The sequence below is a fragment of the Tigriopus californicus genome, chromosome 2 (genome assembly GCF_007210705.1).
Source record: "Tigriopus californicus strain San Diego chromosome 2, Tcal_SD_v2.1, whole genome shotgun sequence".
Taxonomy (NCBI): Eukaryota; Metazoa; Arthropoda; class Copepoda; order Harpacticoida; family Harpacticidae; genus Tigriopus; species Tigriopus californicus.
In genome coordinates this window covers 11,970,756-11,985,436 of record NC_081441.1, presented here as the reverse complement: position 1 = coordinate 11,985,436, position 14,681 = coordinate 11,970,756, and the positions used below count along the sequence as shown (strand labels likewise).

The 14,681-nt window shown below is 43.3% G+C and overlaps 2 protein-coding genes across 2 annotated transcripts; one reads left to right on the top strand and one right to left on the bottom strand.

Annotated features, from left to right (window-relative positions):
• Positions 1 to 291: 291 nt before the first annotated feature.
• On the top strand, positions 292 to 3,880 carry LOC131892871 (nuclear exosome regulator NRDE2-like). The gene has a single exon (XM_059242732.1). The coding sequence runs from the start codon at positions 385 to 387 to the stop codon at positions 3,793 to 3,795; it is 3,411 nt and encodes a 1,136-aa protein (XP_059098715.1). The 5' UTR covers positions 292 to 384; the 3' UTR covers positions 3,796 to 3,880.
• LOC131892870 (uncharacterized) lies at positions 3,805 to 14,210 on the bottom strand. Its single transcript, XM_059242731.1, has 10 exons — positions 13,808 to 14,210; positions 12,806 to 13,101; positions 12,557 to 12,733; positions 11,262 to 11,452; positions 9,554 to 10,814; positions 8,129 to 8,527; positions 7,839 to 8,055; positions 4,735 to 5,066; positions 4,077 to 4,361; positions 3,805 to 3,999 (listed from the first exon to the last, which is right to left on the bottom strand). Exons 1-10 carry the CDS (start codon positions 14,055 to 14,057, stop codon positions 3,913 to 3,915), a joined length of 3,495 nt encoding a protein of 1,164 aa, XP_059098714.1. The 5' UTR covers positions 14,058 to 14,210; the 3' UTR covers positions 3,805 to 3,912.
• Between the last annotated feature and the right edge of the window lie 471 nt (positions 14,211 to 14,681).

The following is a 14,681-nucleotide window of genomic DNA, read 5'->3' as shown; positions in this document are numbered from 1 at the left end:
AATTAAAGTCTAAAAAGCTATATTACGCCTCTTTATTCACGGGACATCTGGGTTTTCTCTTACAGAAATTTGCTTTTTACCAATATTTTTCCGTTCTCTAGCAATCATAACGTGCATTTACAGCCTCCATATCTGACCTAAGTGTGTGTGAAAAGCTAATGTTCGGCGTTTATTTCTCAAACACATCTGGCACTTTCAACGAATGAGCCAGATAAGCTCAATATCAAGGGTCGAGATCTTGACAGATAGTTTTGGGTTTTGGGTTCAAGTCATGGCGCCACCCTGGCCAACCATCAACCAGCCAGAAAGTAAATAAACAAAAGAATGAAACTGACCGAGTGAAACGGTGAGACCGTGAAACCGAGAAACCGTCCTGGCATCCACATGTTTGCCGCTTACACCCATGACTCCACGCCCCAGTCAGATCCACAGCCGGATGCAGTAACTACTCAGGCCTCGGGCCCCACCCGCGATTGGTTGGCCCAAAGTAGCTACAATCTACCGGCTCATGCTTTAGGTCGAGGTGGGGCTCGAACCTGGTCCCAGTCCTCCTCCGCTTCCTCGGCTGGCTCCGCCTCTGAAGATCGAACTCGATCCCGATCCCCAGCCAAGAAAAGCCGCCGTTCGAGTGAGGGTCGATCCCGGGATGATCGGGACCAGAGGAAGACCAAGAAGAAAAAGAAGGGGAAAAAGGTGCGCCAAGAGGCGAGAGAATGCTCCCCTCAAGCACGCCCTCAACAGCGGCTGAGTCATGAGGAATGGGTGGCTAAATTTAGCACATCCAAGAACTTTCTGGACGAAGTGGGTTTAAAGCCCGAGCATGCCTTTCGCCAGGATTGGGCTGGCGATCGGATGCTGCTCAAAGAGGCCAGACTGCCCCCGAACATGGCCGCTTACGCCAAGATCCGGAGTCGACAAGCACTGGGAGATTGGGCAGGGCAGCCTCGATCCCAGCGGAATCCCCCGCCTCGTTTCTTTGACAAGGCTTTTGTCCGATGTTTTTTAGGTCAGACCGTCCAGGATTTGAGTCAGACGTCGCCGGAGACCTGGACCCATGCGAGTCCGAATTTTATTCGCATCCATTACCCCTCATCAGATGTGAAAGAGAATAGCCGATTGAGGGATGTGTATGATGCAGGTACGTTGGCTTACTCCCAAGGGCAAAGCCTCCCGGAAGCGGAGCCTGAGTTAGATACGGACACGATCAAGCTCCATGAGGTACAACAAAAGACCAAAGAGTTCAATGAGCAATTGCGACAAGAACCGAATGACATCAGATTGTGGTTGAACTTCGTTGAGTTCCAAAACGTGTCCTATGAGAATGCCTCGTTTGACGAGGTTTCCCAGCCCAAGAAGATCAAAAAGAAGAAGGCCTCGAAGAATGTGATATTGAAACAAAAGGCTTTGATTGAGAAGAAACTGGCCATTTTAAAGGCGGCCATTGATAAAAATCCGCAATCCATCGATTTGGCCGTGAAGCGATTAGATTTATCCAAAGAGATCTTGGACACCGCCACACTGGATCGCCAATGGCAAGAATTGATCTTCATTTTCCCGCGAAATCTCGACCTCTGGCAGCATTATCTTCGATTCGTGGCCACCCATTTCGCCTCCTTCTCGCTCGCCAAGACCTTAAAAGCCTTCCGAACATGTCTCCATAAGCTCAAGACCCTTCAAGGCCATTCCTTCACCGCCATCGTCGCCCAGGAACGCCCACCCGATCTTGAGGCTCATATGCTCGAAATCCTCTCTCAACTGACCCATTTCCTAGCCAAGGCCGGTTTTCGGGAAAAAGCTATTGGTCTCTTTCAAGCCATGATCGAACTCAACCTGTTCTCTCCGGATTTTCCGGGATATTACTCGCTCGAGGATCGTCTGGCTTTGTTTGAACCCTTCTGGGACTCTGGTGTGGCCCGATTTGGTGAATCCGGTGTTGTGGGCTGGCGCAAAGTTATGGAAAATAAAGACAAAATGGCCAAACCCGAGAGTCACGCCCAGTCGTCGGAAATTGAAGATCAGATCCTAAAGGAAGCGGGAAATCGTGTTGCTCGCACTCGCTTATGGCTTGAATTGGAAAAAGCCCGTGAACGACGACATTGGTGCCCGTGGCGTTCCAATGAGGAAGACGCCGAGGACCCGGATCGAATGGTCACCTTTGAGGATATCTCGCCCTTTCTGTTTCAGTTCACCGAGCCTCACATGTGCTTCAAACTCATCCTGACGTGCTTGAAGTTCTTGGGCTTTCACTCCGAGGATCATCGCCTTGAATTGATCACAGTGAATAGCCAAACCATGCGGGATGTCCTGCGTTTCTCTAAACCCGAGTGCCAATCCGTGGATCTAGATTGGTCGTCGATTTTGAGTCCGACCAATCCTGGTTGGCAAGAAGACCAGAGCTTCGAGTCCTTTTGTCGCAACGTCTTTTCTCAAGGTTCTCGAATCTTGTCCGAGCCTTACAAGACTCAATTGATTGTCCTCTGGTTGGGATTTGAGAAACAAGTGTTTGATCACCGCCTCCTAACCGCTCCGAAGAAGAAGCCTCTGGTGAAGGAGTTGAAATCATTGGTGAAGTCTTTGCTCCAAAGTGATCAGAACAACATGGACATATATGTGGCTTATGCCAAATTGGAACATAAGCTCGAAGGTTACGCCAATTGCTGGAAGATCCTTGAAATGGCGTTAGTATCGCACAACCAAGAGCCACATCACGGCCTCTACACGGCCGCTATTGCGTCGTCTTTACGAGAGCTCGAGGTTGAAGAGTCTCCAGAAATCCGGAATCGAATCCTCTGGTTGGGAATTCAAGCGTTGGAAGATCGAGTCTACTCTCAAGATCGTCCCAATCCGATTGATCTGCTTCAAAAGGCCGAAGAGACCTTGATAGAAAAGCAAAATGTGGTCCAAGGGTCATTGATCAGTGAGAACGATCCGCGAATGTTCATTCAAAGTCCAGTTATCGATTGCGTTCCCGAGGTGTTCCACAAGATCTTTGCACTTGGAACGTTGCTCAATCTTTATCAAGGCCGGGACGAGGCCATGAAATTTCTCAATTTCACTCAAGACAAAATCATGAAGGCGATGATGTCATCGGAGGGACACAAAGCCCTTCTGGACCTTCTTCTGGAAAACGTGCTCAAGCTCAAACTCGATCTGAGTTCCGGCAAGCAAGCCAAAGTGATCCTCACTCTTAGCTTGGACCATTTTCCTCGGAACGAGTACTTTCTTCAGAAATTGTGCGATCTTCAGGTCGCTCCTAATGGGATCGATTCCACTTGGAGACACTTTGCTCTGTCCCTGTCCTCATCGAGGTCAGAATCCACACTACCTCAGATCTACGCCATCAAGTTACTCCTCAAGAACTACTCACAAACCAGGAACGTGGACGAGTTCTCTTCTTCCACAGCCGTGGCATATCTCTATAGAAGTAAATCTCTTCTCGAGGATCAAGTGGAACACGATCCAGGACGAACTTGTCCTGTCTTATGGAGACTACTGCTATGGATCACCAAAGAGATCCATGTGATTCAAGGCCGACCGGGACGGAACCTGGATCAAATCAGTACCGTGTTCTATCGGGCTTTGCAGGAGTGTCCGGTTACCCGGGCTCTTTACCTGGATTTCATTGAGTATTTGCACGTGGATGGTGCTTGCGAGGTTGGCGAGTTGAAAAAGATCCTGGATATTCTCAGTGAGAAGGAAGGCAGGGTTCGATTGCCTTGGGAGGAATTGGAGATCCTCCTTGAGAAAGAAGAGGACCAAGATGATGTCGAAGACGAAGAAGAAAACGTGTTATGAACGAACGGCTTCGGTGGTTTTTTTTATTCTTGGAATTAATTAACTATGCTTGATAACGCGATTACACATATTCATGATACACAAACTGTTTCTTCTGACTCGATTGGTAAGGCGCTCTTAACCTTTCAATTTGGCCAATTGAGCTTCCAAATCGGCAATAAGGCGGTCACGCTCGGCTTGCTCCGCTTCACTTGAAGGATTAGCCTGAAAAACGAACAAAAAAGGAATTTTTCCCCCAAAAAATAAAATATCGGGACTAAGAATTTGTGGCGTAGAATTACTTTTTCAGTTGGTTTTCCTTCAATGGCCTCTTTTATCACAGCGTCAATTCGGGCTTGGTGTTCGGGGATTTGAATGTGAAAGACGGATTCAGTTTTGTCTTTCAACAGGACTTGGACCTCCGTGAAGGGAGGCAAGAGTTCTGATAAGACCTCCAGAACCTTTTCAATACCTTTATCAGACACGTCTTTGCCTTCCAAGTCGAACAAAGTACAATGATTGGCCAAGAAAGGGATTTCCATCAAGACGTCGATGATGCCAGTCATTCTCGAACTAGGTATTTGTTCCTAAATGAAGATATAGCATTATGAGATGAGTTCAAAATGAATAAAAAAAACCTGCACTCAGTTCCAGTGCAATTTGTCAAAAAATGTCTTTTTCCATTCCTAAATGTTTTGCATTTCTTGAACCAACCAAATTTTCAGAATGTTTCATCAGACCCAAACCAAGAAAGAGAAAGCAGCTCTTCCGTATTACACCACGAACTTAAGGTGTCAATAACTCTATATGACATTACTGTCAATGGTTCAAAATGTTTAAAATTCCTTTTTCATTGTCAATTTGATTAGACACGTCTCAATTGAATCACCCTAGCACAACGAAGAAATTGAAGTAACATCCAGGTCATACTAGATTAATTGGCACTGAATAAGTTGTTACCGTGTATCCCAAATCGGGGAAGAACATGTTAAAAAGGTCATCTCCCAGGTCCTGAAGGCAAACGGCTCGATACCAGGCTTCGTCCGAGGCCTTCGCCAAACACACGTGGTTGCAACGCGGTAAATGCGAGTAGGTCAGAGCCAATTCTTGGCAGTACTCGTTGATCTTGTCGTCGACCTTTTCGTAGAGACCAATTTGAGCGGCCGGACAGACGAAGATCTTGAAGGGAGACTCTACGTGAAGTACGAACACGCTTTGAACCTCGTTTAGGGTCGCAGGTAAGGCCGCAATGTGACAACTGTCGTAATCGAAATTGCCTCCGACCACTTTGCCTGAGAACGAAAAAAAGTCAGGTCCAAATTAGATGACAGTCCCTTCCGTGTTTCGGAAATTGTACCTGAGAATAAAGGAACATCAAAATATTTTTTTTAAAAGTCTTTACTTCGAGATTATTTTTCTCCTTGGATCACAATAGTTTTTACAATTAGTCATTGAGTGTAATAACAAAACTAGATAAGATATTTAAGAATTATTTTGGGAACTGCAAATTAGTGTCCAAATCAATATTGAGACATTTTATATAAAAAAGCGCACTCTCGAGAATCCAGTCCAATGCAACAAAAATGCACAAAATTACGCATGTTCCACATATTTCAAAACTAGAAAAATGGCTTTTTATAGTTCCATCTTGACATTCAGTTAATTTGCGGCATTTTCGAAATTGGCGCAGTAGGAGAACATTCTTGCTCGAGATCTCACTGACGTCACATCTAAAGCCGATTTGTTTTTAGTTGTACATTCACTGGAAGGTCTTCACAATTTGTAGGGAATTTACCAACCCCCCAAAAAACCCTTCTAGACAAAAAAAACTGTAGAAAATGGCATTCAGGCAATGCGACAGTGTCAAATCCACATGTTCCAATTGGTCTTAGTTTCAATTGGCAGTTGCAGCCGCTAAAGAGGGCACTACTAGGGGAAATTTCGTTCCAATTTTTGAGGAGGATAAGGGAGTCACCCAAAACAAACATCATACCCATATACTTTGACAAGTCAATAAAATGGAGTGTTGAAACTCGTGCCTCTAATTCCACACTGATAGGCGTTGATTTGAACCAAAATGCAAGAGCCATTCATTCAGTTGCCAGTCACTTCGTTGAACTGAAAATTGCGCAGGAATTGAGTAACGCTACAGCTAACGCATTACTTTTGCAGTAACGGTGTCGATAATGGAACGGTTTTTTTTGCTCTCCCGTTACCGTTACTTTCTTCTTTTTGAAATGAGGGAAAAAAACTGTATTAAGGGTTTCTCTCAGATTTTATTCTGGGTGTCAAGAAATTAAGGGCCTCCCTTGGGGCCTTCTGAAAATCCTTGCCCCGCCCTCAAATAACAGTTGGATCATATTGAGTCGCACAGTTCCATTTGTAGGTACTATTACAAAACCTATCACCATACCATGAAAGATTCAATTTTGGTCTGAACGAGATTAGCGACCCTCCAATGTTTGGCTATCCAGGCTGACCCTTGTAATACCAGATTTCCGCCCCTGGTCAGGTCTGTTCTAAAGGGTGTTGCTGTTCTTGTATGAAATTTTCCATTGATTAATTATTCGAGTGTGGACACCAAAAGGCTCACGCACTTCCCTCAGCCTTTAGCCGGGCTTTAGCTTTGGTTCTAACCTCACGGTTGCGCTCAGTTGAATTTTTCAACATTGTTTTTGGTGGCCAACGATGGGAGGATTGCCAATCGATTTTAGGCTCAAACTAGAACATTTGTGATATGGCATTATGTTTTCAACAGTTGCTCTCAATGAAAGCCTGGGTTTCAATGTCAAACAAATCTTTGAGCGGGAAGAAATCTTGTCAGAAAGATCTTAGGAGGCCCTTAATTTCTTTACACCCTGTAAGGAATGACTTCTTTGCTACTGAATCTTCGTGAATGATGAAGACGTTGCTTATAGGTCATCCTTGCGGCTTTTTGCTGACGATGCGAGGACATCTCGTAAGGTCAACAACTCCCATGAGGCCGTGCTTCTCCAACATGATTTAGATGCTATTGGGGAATGGGCGAATAAGAATGGAATGACCTTAGATGTGAAAAAGTGTCTCGCCCAACGATTTGGTAAATCAAACACAATCTCGCCCTACACGTTGTCGGGTGTGGCATTGTCTTGGGTTCAAGTGCATAAAGACCTGGGAGTCAATATTGACCATCGGCTTGTGTTTAGTGACCATGTTTCTGAACAGTGTATCAAGGCGAACCGCTTGGTGGGTATGCTACGGAGGCACTTCACCACAAAGGACAAGGAGGTATTAATTAGCCTTTTCAAGACATACGTCCTTCCCACTCTGGAATATGGCCTTCCAGCTTTTTCCTCCGTCTTAAGACGGGATGTTGATACAATGTAGGCAATCCAGAGAAGATTCACCAAACAAATTTGTGGATGGGATAGCAACCTCAGTTACTTTGGAAGGTCTGTTTATTTTCAACTTTGACTCTCTTGAGAAGAGACGGAAAAAAATGTGACTTAGTGTGGACATACAAAGCTCTCCATGGTCTGGTAGATTTTGACCTGGGCGGTGTTGACTATCCTGCATTTTACTAGTGAAACATTAATAGCTGCATTATGAAAATCCGTAGGCTAGCCTCAAAATGTAACCCAGATATTCCTGTCGTCAAACCAATGGAATACTTGCATTATGTTAACTTTTTTAAGCCATGAAAAAAGGATGAATAAATACTTGTCAAAATGTTTGATAAAAAAATGAAAAAGATTAATACTGGAATACCCTTAATCTTCAACCCCTTGTATCCGTTTACCCTCGCATATTCGTCATTTGTTTCACGTCATATTTACAAAAGTGTAAAAAAAATAAAAACGGAAACAAATCGCTAAAAAAACGTTGTTTTTTTTTTGCAGTTTTAGGCCATCTTTTTTTCTGCAAAAGTAACGGCATAGGTAAGGCGTTTCCTGTTCTAAAATGTCACGATAACGATATCAATAACACGTTACTTTTTCTAAAAAAAATAGCCGTAACGAGTTACTTGTTTTCGGGAACGGTTCTACCCCTGGAAAGTCGCTTCACATTTGAAGAACATATTTTACCTTGCATGTTGCCCTGAACGCTATCGCCTTCTTTCAACTTGGCAGTGAGCATCTCATTGAAGGTAAGCTTGCTCGGATGAACCAGTTTGACCACCGGGACTTCTCCGTCGGATTTCCCAACCAATTGAAGTGTCAAAGGCACTTCCAATTGAGGTGCAATGTGCTTCAAACCAACGGTCACGGTTGGAGTGTTCAGGTCTAAAGAAGGCACTCCATCCTAAGAGAAAAGAAACGGGGCAATGATCTTACTCCATTGCATGCTGAGGTTTGATCCCTGTTGGTTTGCTTACCAGTTTGACCAAATGAGCCACAGGCGGGTATTTCGGATCCAGGAGAATGCTGGGAAGCTTGGCCAACTTGCCGTAGCCCTCGATGGCAGTGTTGCCGTAATCGATGAATCGAACTTTGACCTTTTTTCGACTGGGGTCAATGGAGAGGATGATGGCACGATACAAGCGATCGTCTTCGCTCCACTTGCAAGCCACCAAGCAGCCTTTCCGAGGCTCGAAGATGGGCACCTTGAATTTCCTCAACTCCTTTTCTAATAGGGCGTCGATTTGGGCGTGGCACTCGCTGAGTACGTCCTTAACTTCTTGAACTACAACAATGTCCGTGGTTTCATCGTAAGAGGTCATCATGACTTTGGCATTATCTCCGATTGATTTGACACCCAAGGTCGTTAAGGTAGGCTGCAAAAACAATGGTCGACAAATCTAATTGCAATTTCGAATGCATACAGCATTATTAGTTTTAGAGTATTCTTTGTGTATTGCTAGAAATAAAGAGGTAGAAAATGGAAATTGAGCGACAAAATATCACTTAATGCTCATAGTAAAGAATGGATGACTTCTACCTCGTGTACAGATGGGTCGGATTTTAAATGAAGCCGGGAATTGCTTGGCCATAATAAAAAAAGCCTTATAAAAAAGGGATTGGAACGAAAGCTTATTTAGGTCAAATCAAGTAGAAGTGTTAAAAGTATTTGGGGGCTAAATGAGTTTTTGCAAATTTCCTAATCAATTTTCGTTTTGAACCAGAAAATCATCTAAATCCGATGATTTTGAGGGAACATTTTAGGGTTTTTCGTGTCATTATCTTCTTTGTGTAAATATTAATTCAAACTGAATCGTTTTCTTGTACATGGCAGTTTTCAGCCTAGAAAATTGAAAACAAATCGATAATCGTTGTAAGTTATTTTTCGAGTTCCAGTGAGTTCCTTTTTTTAGATCGTCTCTTCAATTTTACAATTTTCAAAGAACTGCAACTAATCTGGATTCTTGTTTCTTAAAATCTCTTTTAAATTTTTACAACTCATCCTGTTAGTGAAGTCTGTCCTGTTAGTGAAGTCTGTAGGAGATAGCAATATCGGAACGCTTCAAAATATGAACCTGGAGTTTGCAGTTTTAGGTTTCAGTCTGCGTTACAATTTCTATTTTTCGTCATTGTAAGGCAATGAATGAGCAACAAGTTTCTGAAAACACAAAAATATGGTAACCAAACATATGATCACTTTTTCATGATTTTATAGTTTGTCATCCTTAATCCTTGAGCAAAAGTAAATAAAACCACACAATTAAGAATATTTCCCGCTCGACCAACTTAATCTCCTTGATCCTCAGATTTCAAAGAGCGCCTCTATTCTTTTAATGAACTTTTCCTTAAGATCCATGTTAGCTCGGATTTTAGCATCATTCTAAAAGCTTTCTAAATCTTACCATGGTTTTCTCCCATCCTTGAAGTCGTTCGGCTCTCTCATCAATTTGATAGGCTGGATGAGCCTCAAATCCGGCCAATCTCTCCTCTCCACTCATCAAAACAATATTAACATGATCGATCTCCTGATCACTTGTGGAAATCAAATCACCAATCTGTCCCAGGCAAATATTGGCTTCCGCCACCAATTGGGCTCGAATCAGGGCCTTCATTTCCGAGGTCAAAGGCTCCGTGGGCACAAAACGGAAGCCCAAAGCCGGAAAACTCGTCACTTTGGGCGTGGATGCGAATAAACCGGAGATCTCGTACTTGTTGGTCACGCCATAATCAATGAGAAGTACGTTGGCCACGTTGTCTTTGGTGGCGAGAACCAATCCTCTGTAGGCAAACTCTTCCTCCTGACCGGGAGCTGTTACGATGACGAGATCGCCGGGTTTGACTTCCTTGAGCTGGTTTTGGCCTAGAATCTCTTGGACGATCTCCTCCAGGATGAACTCGATGTACTCGTCAACGATGAGCATCACACCGAAACTGTCCAGATTGATCTCTTCACTCTCAGAATTGGTGAAGACGAAGAAGTTTTGAGTGGTCCCTTTTTGCGAGATCATGTTCTTTACGATGGATTCCTTCCATTTTTTGACTTCGGTTGGCTTTTCAGACACACCTGGTTTTGCTTTAGGGGCCTTGTTCTCGTTTGGTTGAGGAGATATGAATTTAACTTCAGGATCTTTCATCACGGGATTTTCCGGGATTCGGACCTTCCTAGGTGGCATTACACTCTGAGGGTGAACTACATTCTTTTCAGGCTCGGGGCTTTTGACTTGAATTATCTCATTCTGAGATCCATTGGCCTTTTCCTTATCTTGGACATTGACTTTGGTATTTTTGACTGCTTCGGGTTGTTTGATGACCATGGGTTGGGATTCAGGCGTTTGACTTAGTGTCATCTCAGGTTTATCTTTTTGAGCTAATTCAGCGATTTTCAGATTCTTCATCTCTTGGGTGATCTCTTCGCTCGGCTTGGCAATAGCTTGATGAAGCGCATCATATGGATTGGACGGCTTCTCCAATTGCTGGACACTCATTGAGGGCAGGTCTTTAACGTGTTCATAATCAGAGGGTTTAAGTTTACTTGGTAAGGTTTCAGCGGCTTCTTCCCTGACATTGGACAATGCGTTACCGACATCCGGATTTGACATGTGCCTTAGAGGAGCTGGTGGTTGGGGCTTCTTCGGGTTTTTGATCTTACCAGGGACCACGGTGCTAAAATGAAGATTTCATACATGCGATTCCACAAAACCTTGCAAATCATCTAAAGGGTTTAACTACACGAAAAGAATAATAATAGTAATCGAGAATCAAGGCTAATTCGAACAATCAAGCCCACTTTTCTTCTTTCTCGGGCTCCTTCATTGTTTAATTTGCTTCCCTCTGATATTCGTAGGGAATACGTAAACCTTAATGATCCAGTGGCATCTTTCAAGTTAAACTTGGACCAATTTTTAGACAGCATTTCGGATCAACCCTACATTCAAGGACTAGCTCGGTCCGCCAACTCAAATTCGTTGGTGGACCAAATATTACCTAAACATCTGTAATCAAAAATAGACGTATTATGATGTTGCACTTTTTCTGCAATGAGGATTAAATTCCCTTTGACTGTGAAAAAATAATAATAATAATAACCACCACGGTTCAAGGTCAACTAACCCGTCTGGATATTCCAAAGGCGGTGGAGCCACGCACTCCAACTTGTGAACGGGCCAGTCCTCCAATTGACACTTCTGTCCACAATACCATGATCGACAACGGGAGCACCGCACGCGACCAGATTGGCCGCAGAACTCGCAAACCTTCGAAGGAGCTTTGGGAAGCACGTGAGGATGGCCGAATAGCTTCGACTGAGGACGACAATAAGTAAAGAGGGTTGTTGTAGTTCTTTTTCTCGTAAGAATGGAATTTGAATATACACTATGAACTTGGGTTATTGGGGTTCAAGACCATGTATGCTTTTTAATGTTTCTTTTAAACATTTTTCACATATTAGAACCGTCCTGGGATAAGGAAAACAACTTAATTGTAACGAAATTACTTAATTTCGCTCACTCTTGAGTATTACATATGAGAATCAGTATAAATAACCTTGATTTTGACATCTCAAGCAGTTCTAGCAACAACGTGAATTGATAAACAGGGACCCACAGTGCAAAATATAATTTTAGTTGTGTTCTCTCACTCGAGAGCATTGATGATGAATCACGGTGGCTCAGTTTCATCGAACCGGTTAAATCGTGATAAAAATGACTGATCGCTATCCAAAAAACCATGCAAATGCTTATTTTTTTCCTTTTTACTTCGTCCGATGTTTTTGATTACTTTACGTTTTGGCATGTTTTACATTGTCGCCATTTGGGATTGAAAGTAGATTTTCCTTGTGATGTTTATGAGTTGGTTTTGAAAAAAATATTTAAGAATTGGAAATAATTTGTCCTCATTAACCCGTCTCATAATTTTTGCTGCTGAAATTCAATATTCCAATTCACTATTTCAATATTTTTCGGAATTTTACTCTCCCAGGTTTACTGCTCTTTAATGATTGTGACTTTGGTTATGTTACAAAGAATAATTAGACCTAAAATAGAGCAAAACATGTCTCCATTCTTCACCCTTTTACTTGCCAATAAAACTAACATGGTTGGCATTCCTAATTGCAAGTCAAACAGACTAAGCTTCTAAATGTGTTTCAGTTTCACCTCTATGCTGCAATGTTTCTTTATGCTTCCTTGGCTCTAAGGGGTGTCATCAACTATCTTCAGAGCGAGGTTTTGCATGCTATTTCCATTGAACAGTCAATGATGCCGATATTATCTATTCTTGAGGGTGTTTCATAACCAAGACACTCCTAAATCTTCAGAAACTCAATAGATGTATGGCTTTGTACTCACAAAAACCTTAACCATACCACACCCTCCGGGATGAACCCTTATTATATACATAAAACATACCCTGAGGGTAGCGGGATCGATTTCAGGCCGCACCACGAATCTTGGAGCACGATTTCGCACCAAAGCCTCTTCTTCTTGTTCATCCACGGCCGAACTAAAGCTTTCTTGAGCAAATTTGGCTTCCGGTTCCAAGAGATGACTCGGCTGATACGGCAAACGATGCTCCTGAGCCAATTTCTGAGATCGATATTGATTCGTGAGATTGGTAAGTGTTACCTAATGCATAGCAATCCACCCTTGCTAACTCACCGAAAGTTGTCCACCCCGTCCTGCAGTGGAATAATTTTTGGGCCCATTGGCATTAGACCGATGGCATTGCTGAATGAAGGCCTGGATCTGGTCATTGTGTTGTCCGGCTGAGACCATGGCCGACTCACGTTCCGCCTTGAGGTTGGCCAATTGATTCTCGCTTAGGGCGTAACGCACATTGAGCTTGAGCGGTTCGGCCCGATCGAGATGATTGATGGCTTGTTGGGCGGCCAAATGCGACCCGTAGTACACAAAACCCCAACGTTTGGCCTCCGAGGACAAACCCGGAGGTGTGTCTACAAAGGAGAACAACTTAGATTGTTCAACTTTTTTCCCAACCTGGCAATGTTTTGAGCAAAGCCTCAAGTTGCTATTAAGGCCATGTCCGTTATCGAAAATAAAGGCATTACCAATGTAGTGTCATTGATGGGGACGATTAGTCTTTTGCAATTTATTTTTCCCGTGGTTAATAATCTGTGCAATCATAACCGTGTGAGCAGAAACATTACACATAAATCTATCGAGCTATTGATTAGATTTGAGAGGGCTTACAAATCCTGGTTCTGGCCATTTTTGTAACACTCAAAGTGAGCCCCGGCATCAATAGATAACTATTCTATCAAATCCGATTGGCTAAACCAACACCCGTAACGATGGCAACTTGGCGATCTTCAAAAATCATGCATTGTACAGATATCCAAGCCATGTAAATTATTATTATCAAAGCCATCTCAGCCGAATTCTGGCAAGTTCCTACATTGACAGTCAATCAAATCGACAGGTCTCATCTGATTTAAGCCCATTTCGTCAGGTGCTCTCTGAGCCTCTCTCCATAAATACCGTACATGTACAGTCATTAAATAAGGAAGTTAGATCGTGGCCTTGAAATGTTTCTTGTAGAGACCGAAGATTTAATTATTATGGTTTCATGACTACATAACTTGGACCTTAGCCAATACAACCGTGTTAATTTGGTCCATGGTCTCATCTAGGCATACGTACGGATATAGGTGTCCACGACCGATCCGAATTTCTGGAAGATATTCCTCAATCCGTGATGATTGAGACTGGTCGGAATGTTCGTGATGTGCAGTTTGAATCGCTTGGTTATAATCCCATCGTCAGCCGGATTCAGGTGTTGGAAATACGGCTGCATCTTCTCATCCGGCAAATAGTCGTACTTGTTGCTCGGACCGTAGAATTCGGTCTCCATAGGGGTGAGTCCATGGGACTGGACCGCCAACTCAGCCATAGTGCAGGACGGCCAATCACGGGCACACCGGATGGGCGGGATGGAGGCGGATTCGAACAACTACAAGGGTGTGACGAGTTGGGCGAGCGCTGAACGGGAAGGACTAGCTTGGATAGAGCCGGATCAAATGAAACTTGTTAAACTGTGCTCGTGTTTGAACTCGTAGGCATGACTTTGTTTGGATAGAAAAAAGACTCGAGACAGGCTGGCCAGAAACTCGACTCGAGATTGAGATAATTATGTCAGATTTTTTTGCTCTTTGAGAAATGGTGATGGAAATTGTTTCGCCAATCGGCAGGGAGAATATGAACGAAAGAACCTTTTTTTGGTTTTTTTGTGTTCTCAATGACGTTTTTGGGGATATCAGGCTTGGTAGATCAGTCGATGTAAGGCTGCAACGAGTCAGTGTCCAACTTCAGGTGTTTGGCGAAATTTCAGACATGAAAACAATGGACTTCAATTTGCCATGGTTTTTTTGGCTGGAATTTCGGTTAATGCAACACCAAAAAAGATTAAAGGGTCTGTCATTTTTTGAAAAACGAATTCAGTGGCATTCATCTCTTTTTAAAGAACCCAATTTTTCCTCCCCCGATAAAAACTCGCGAGCTACTTTTGGATGACAGT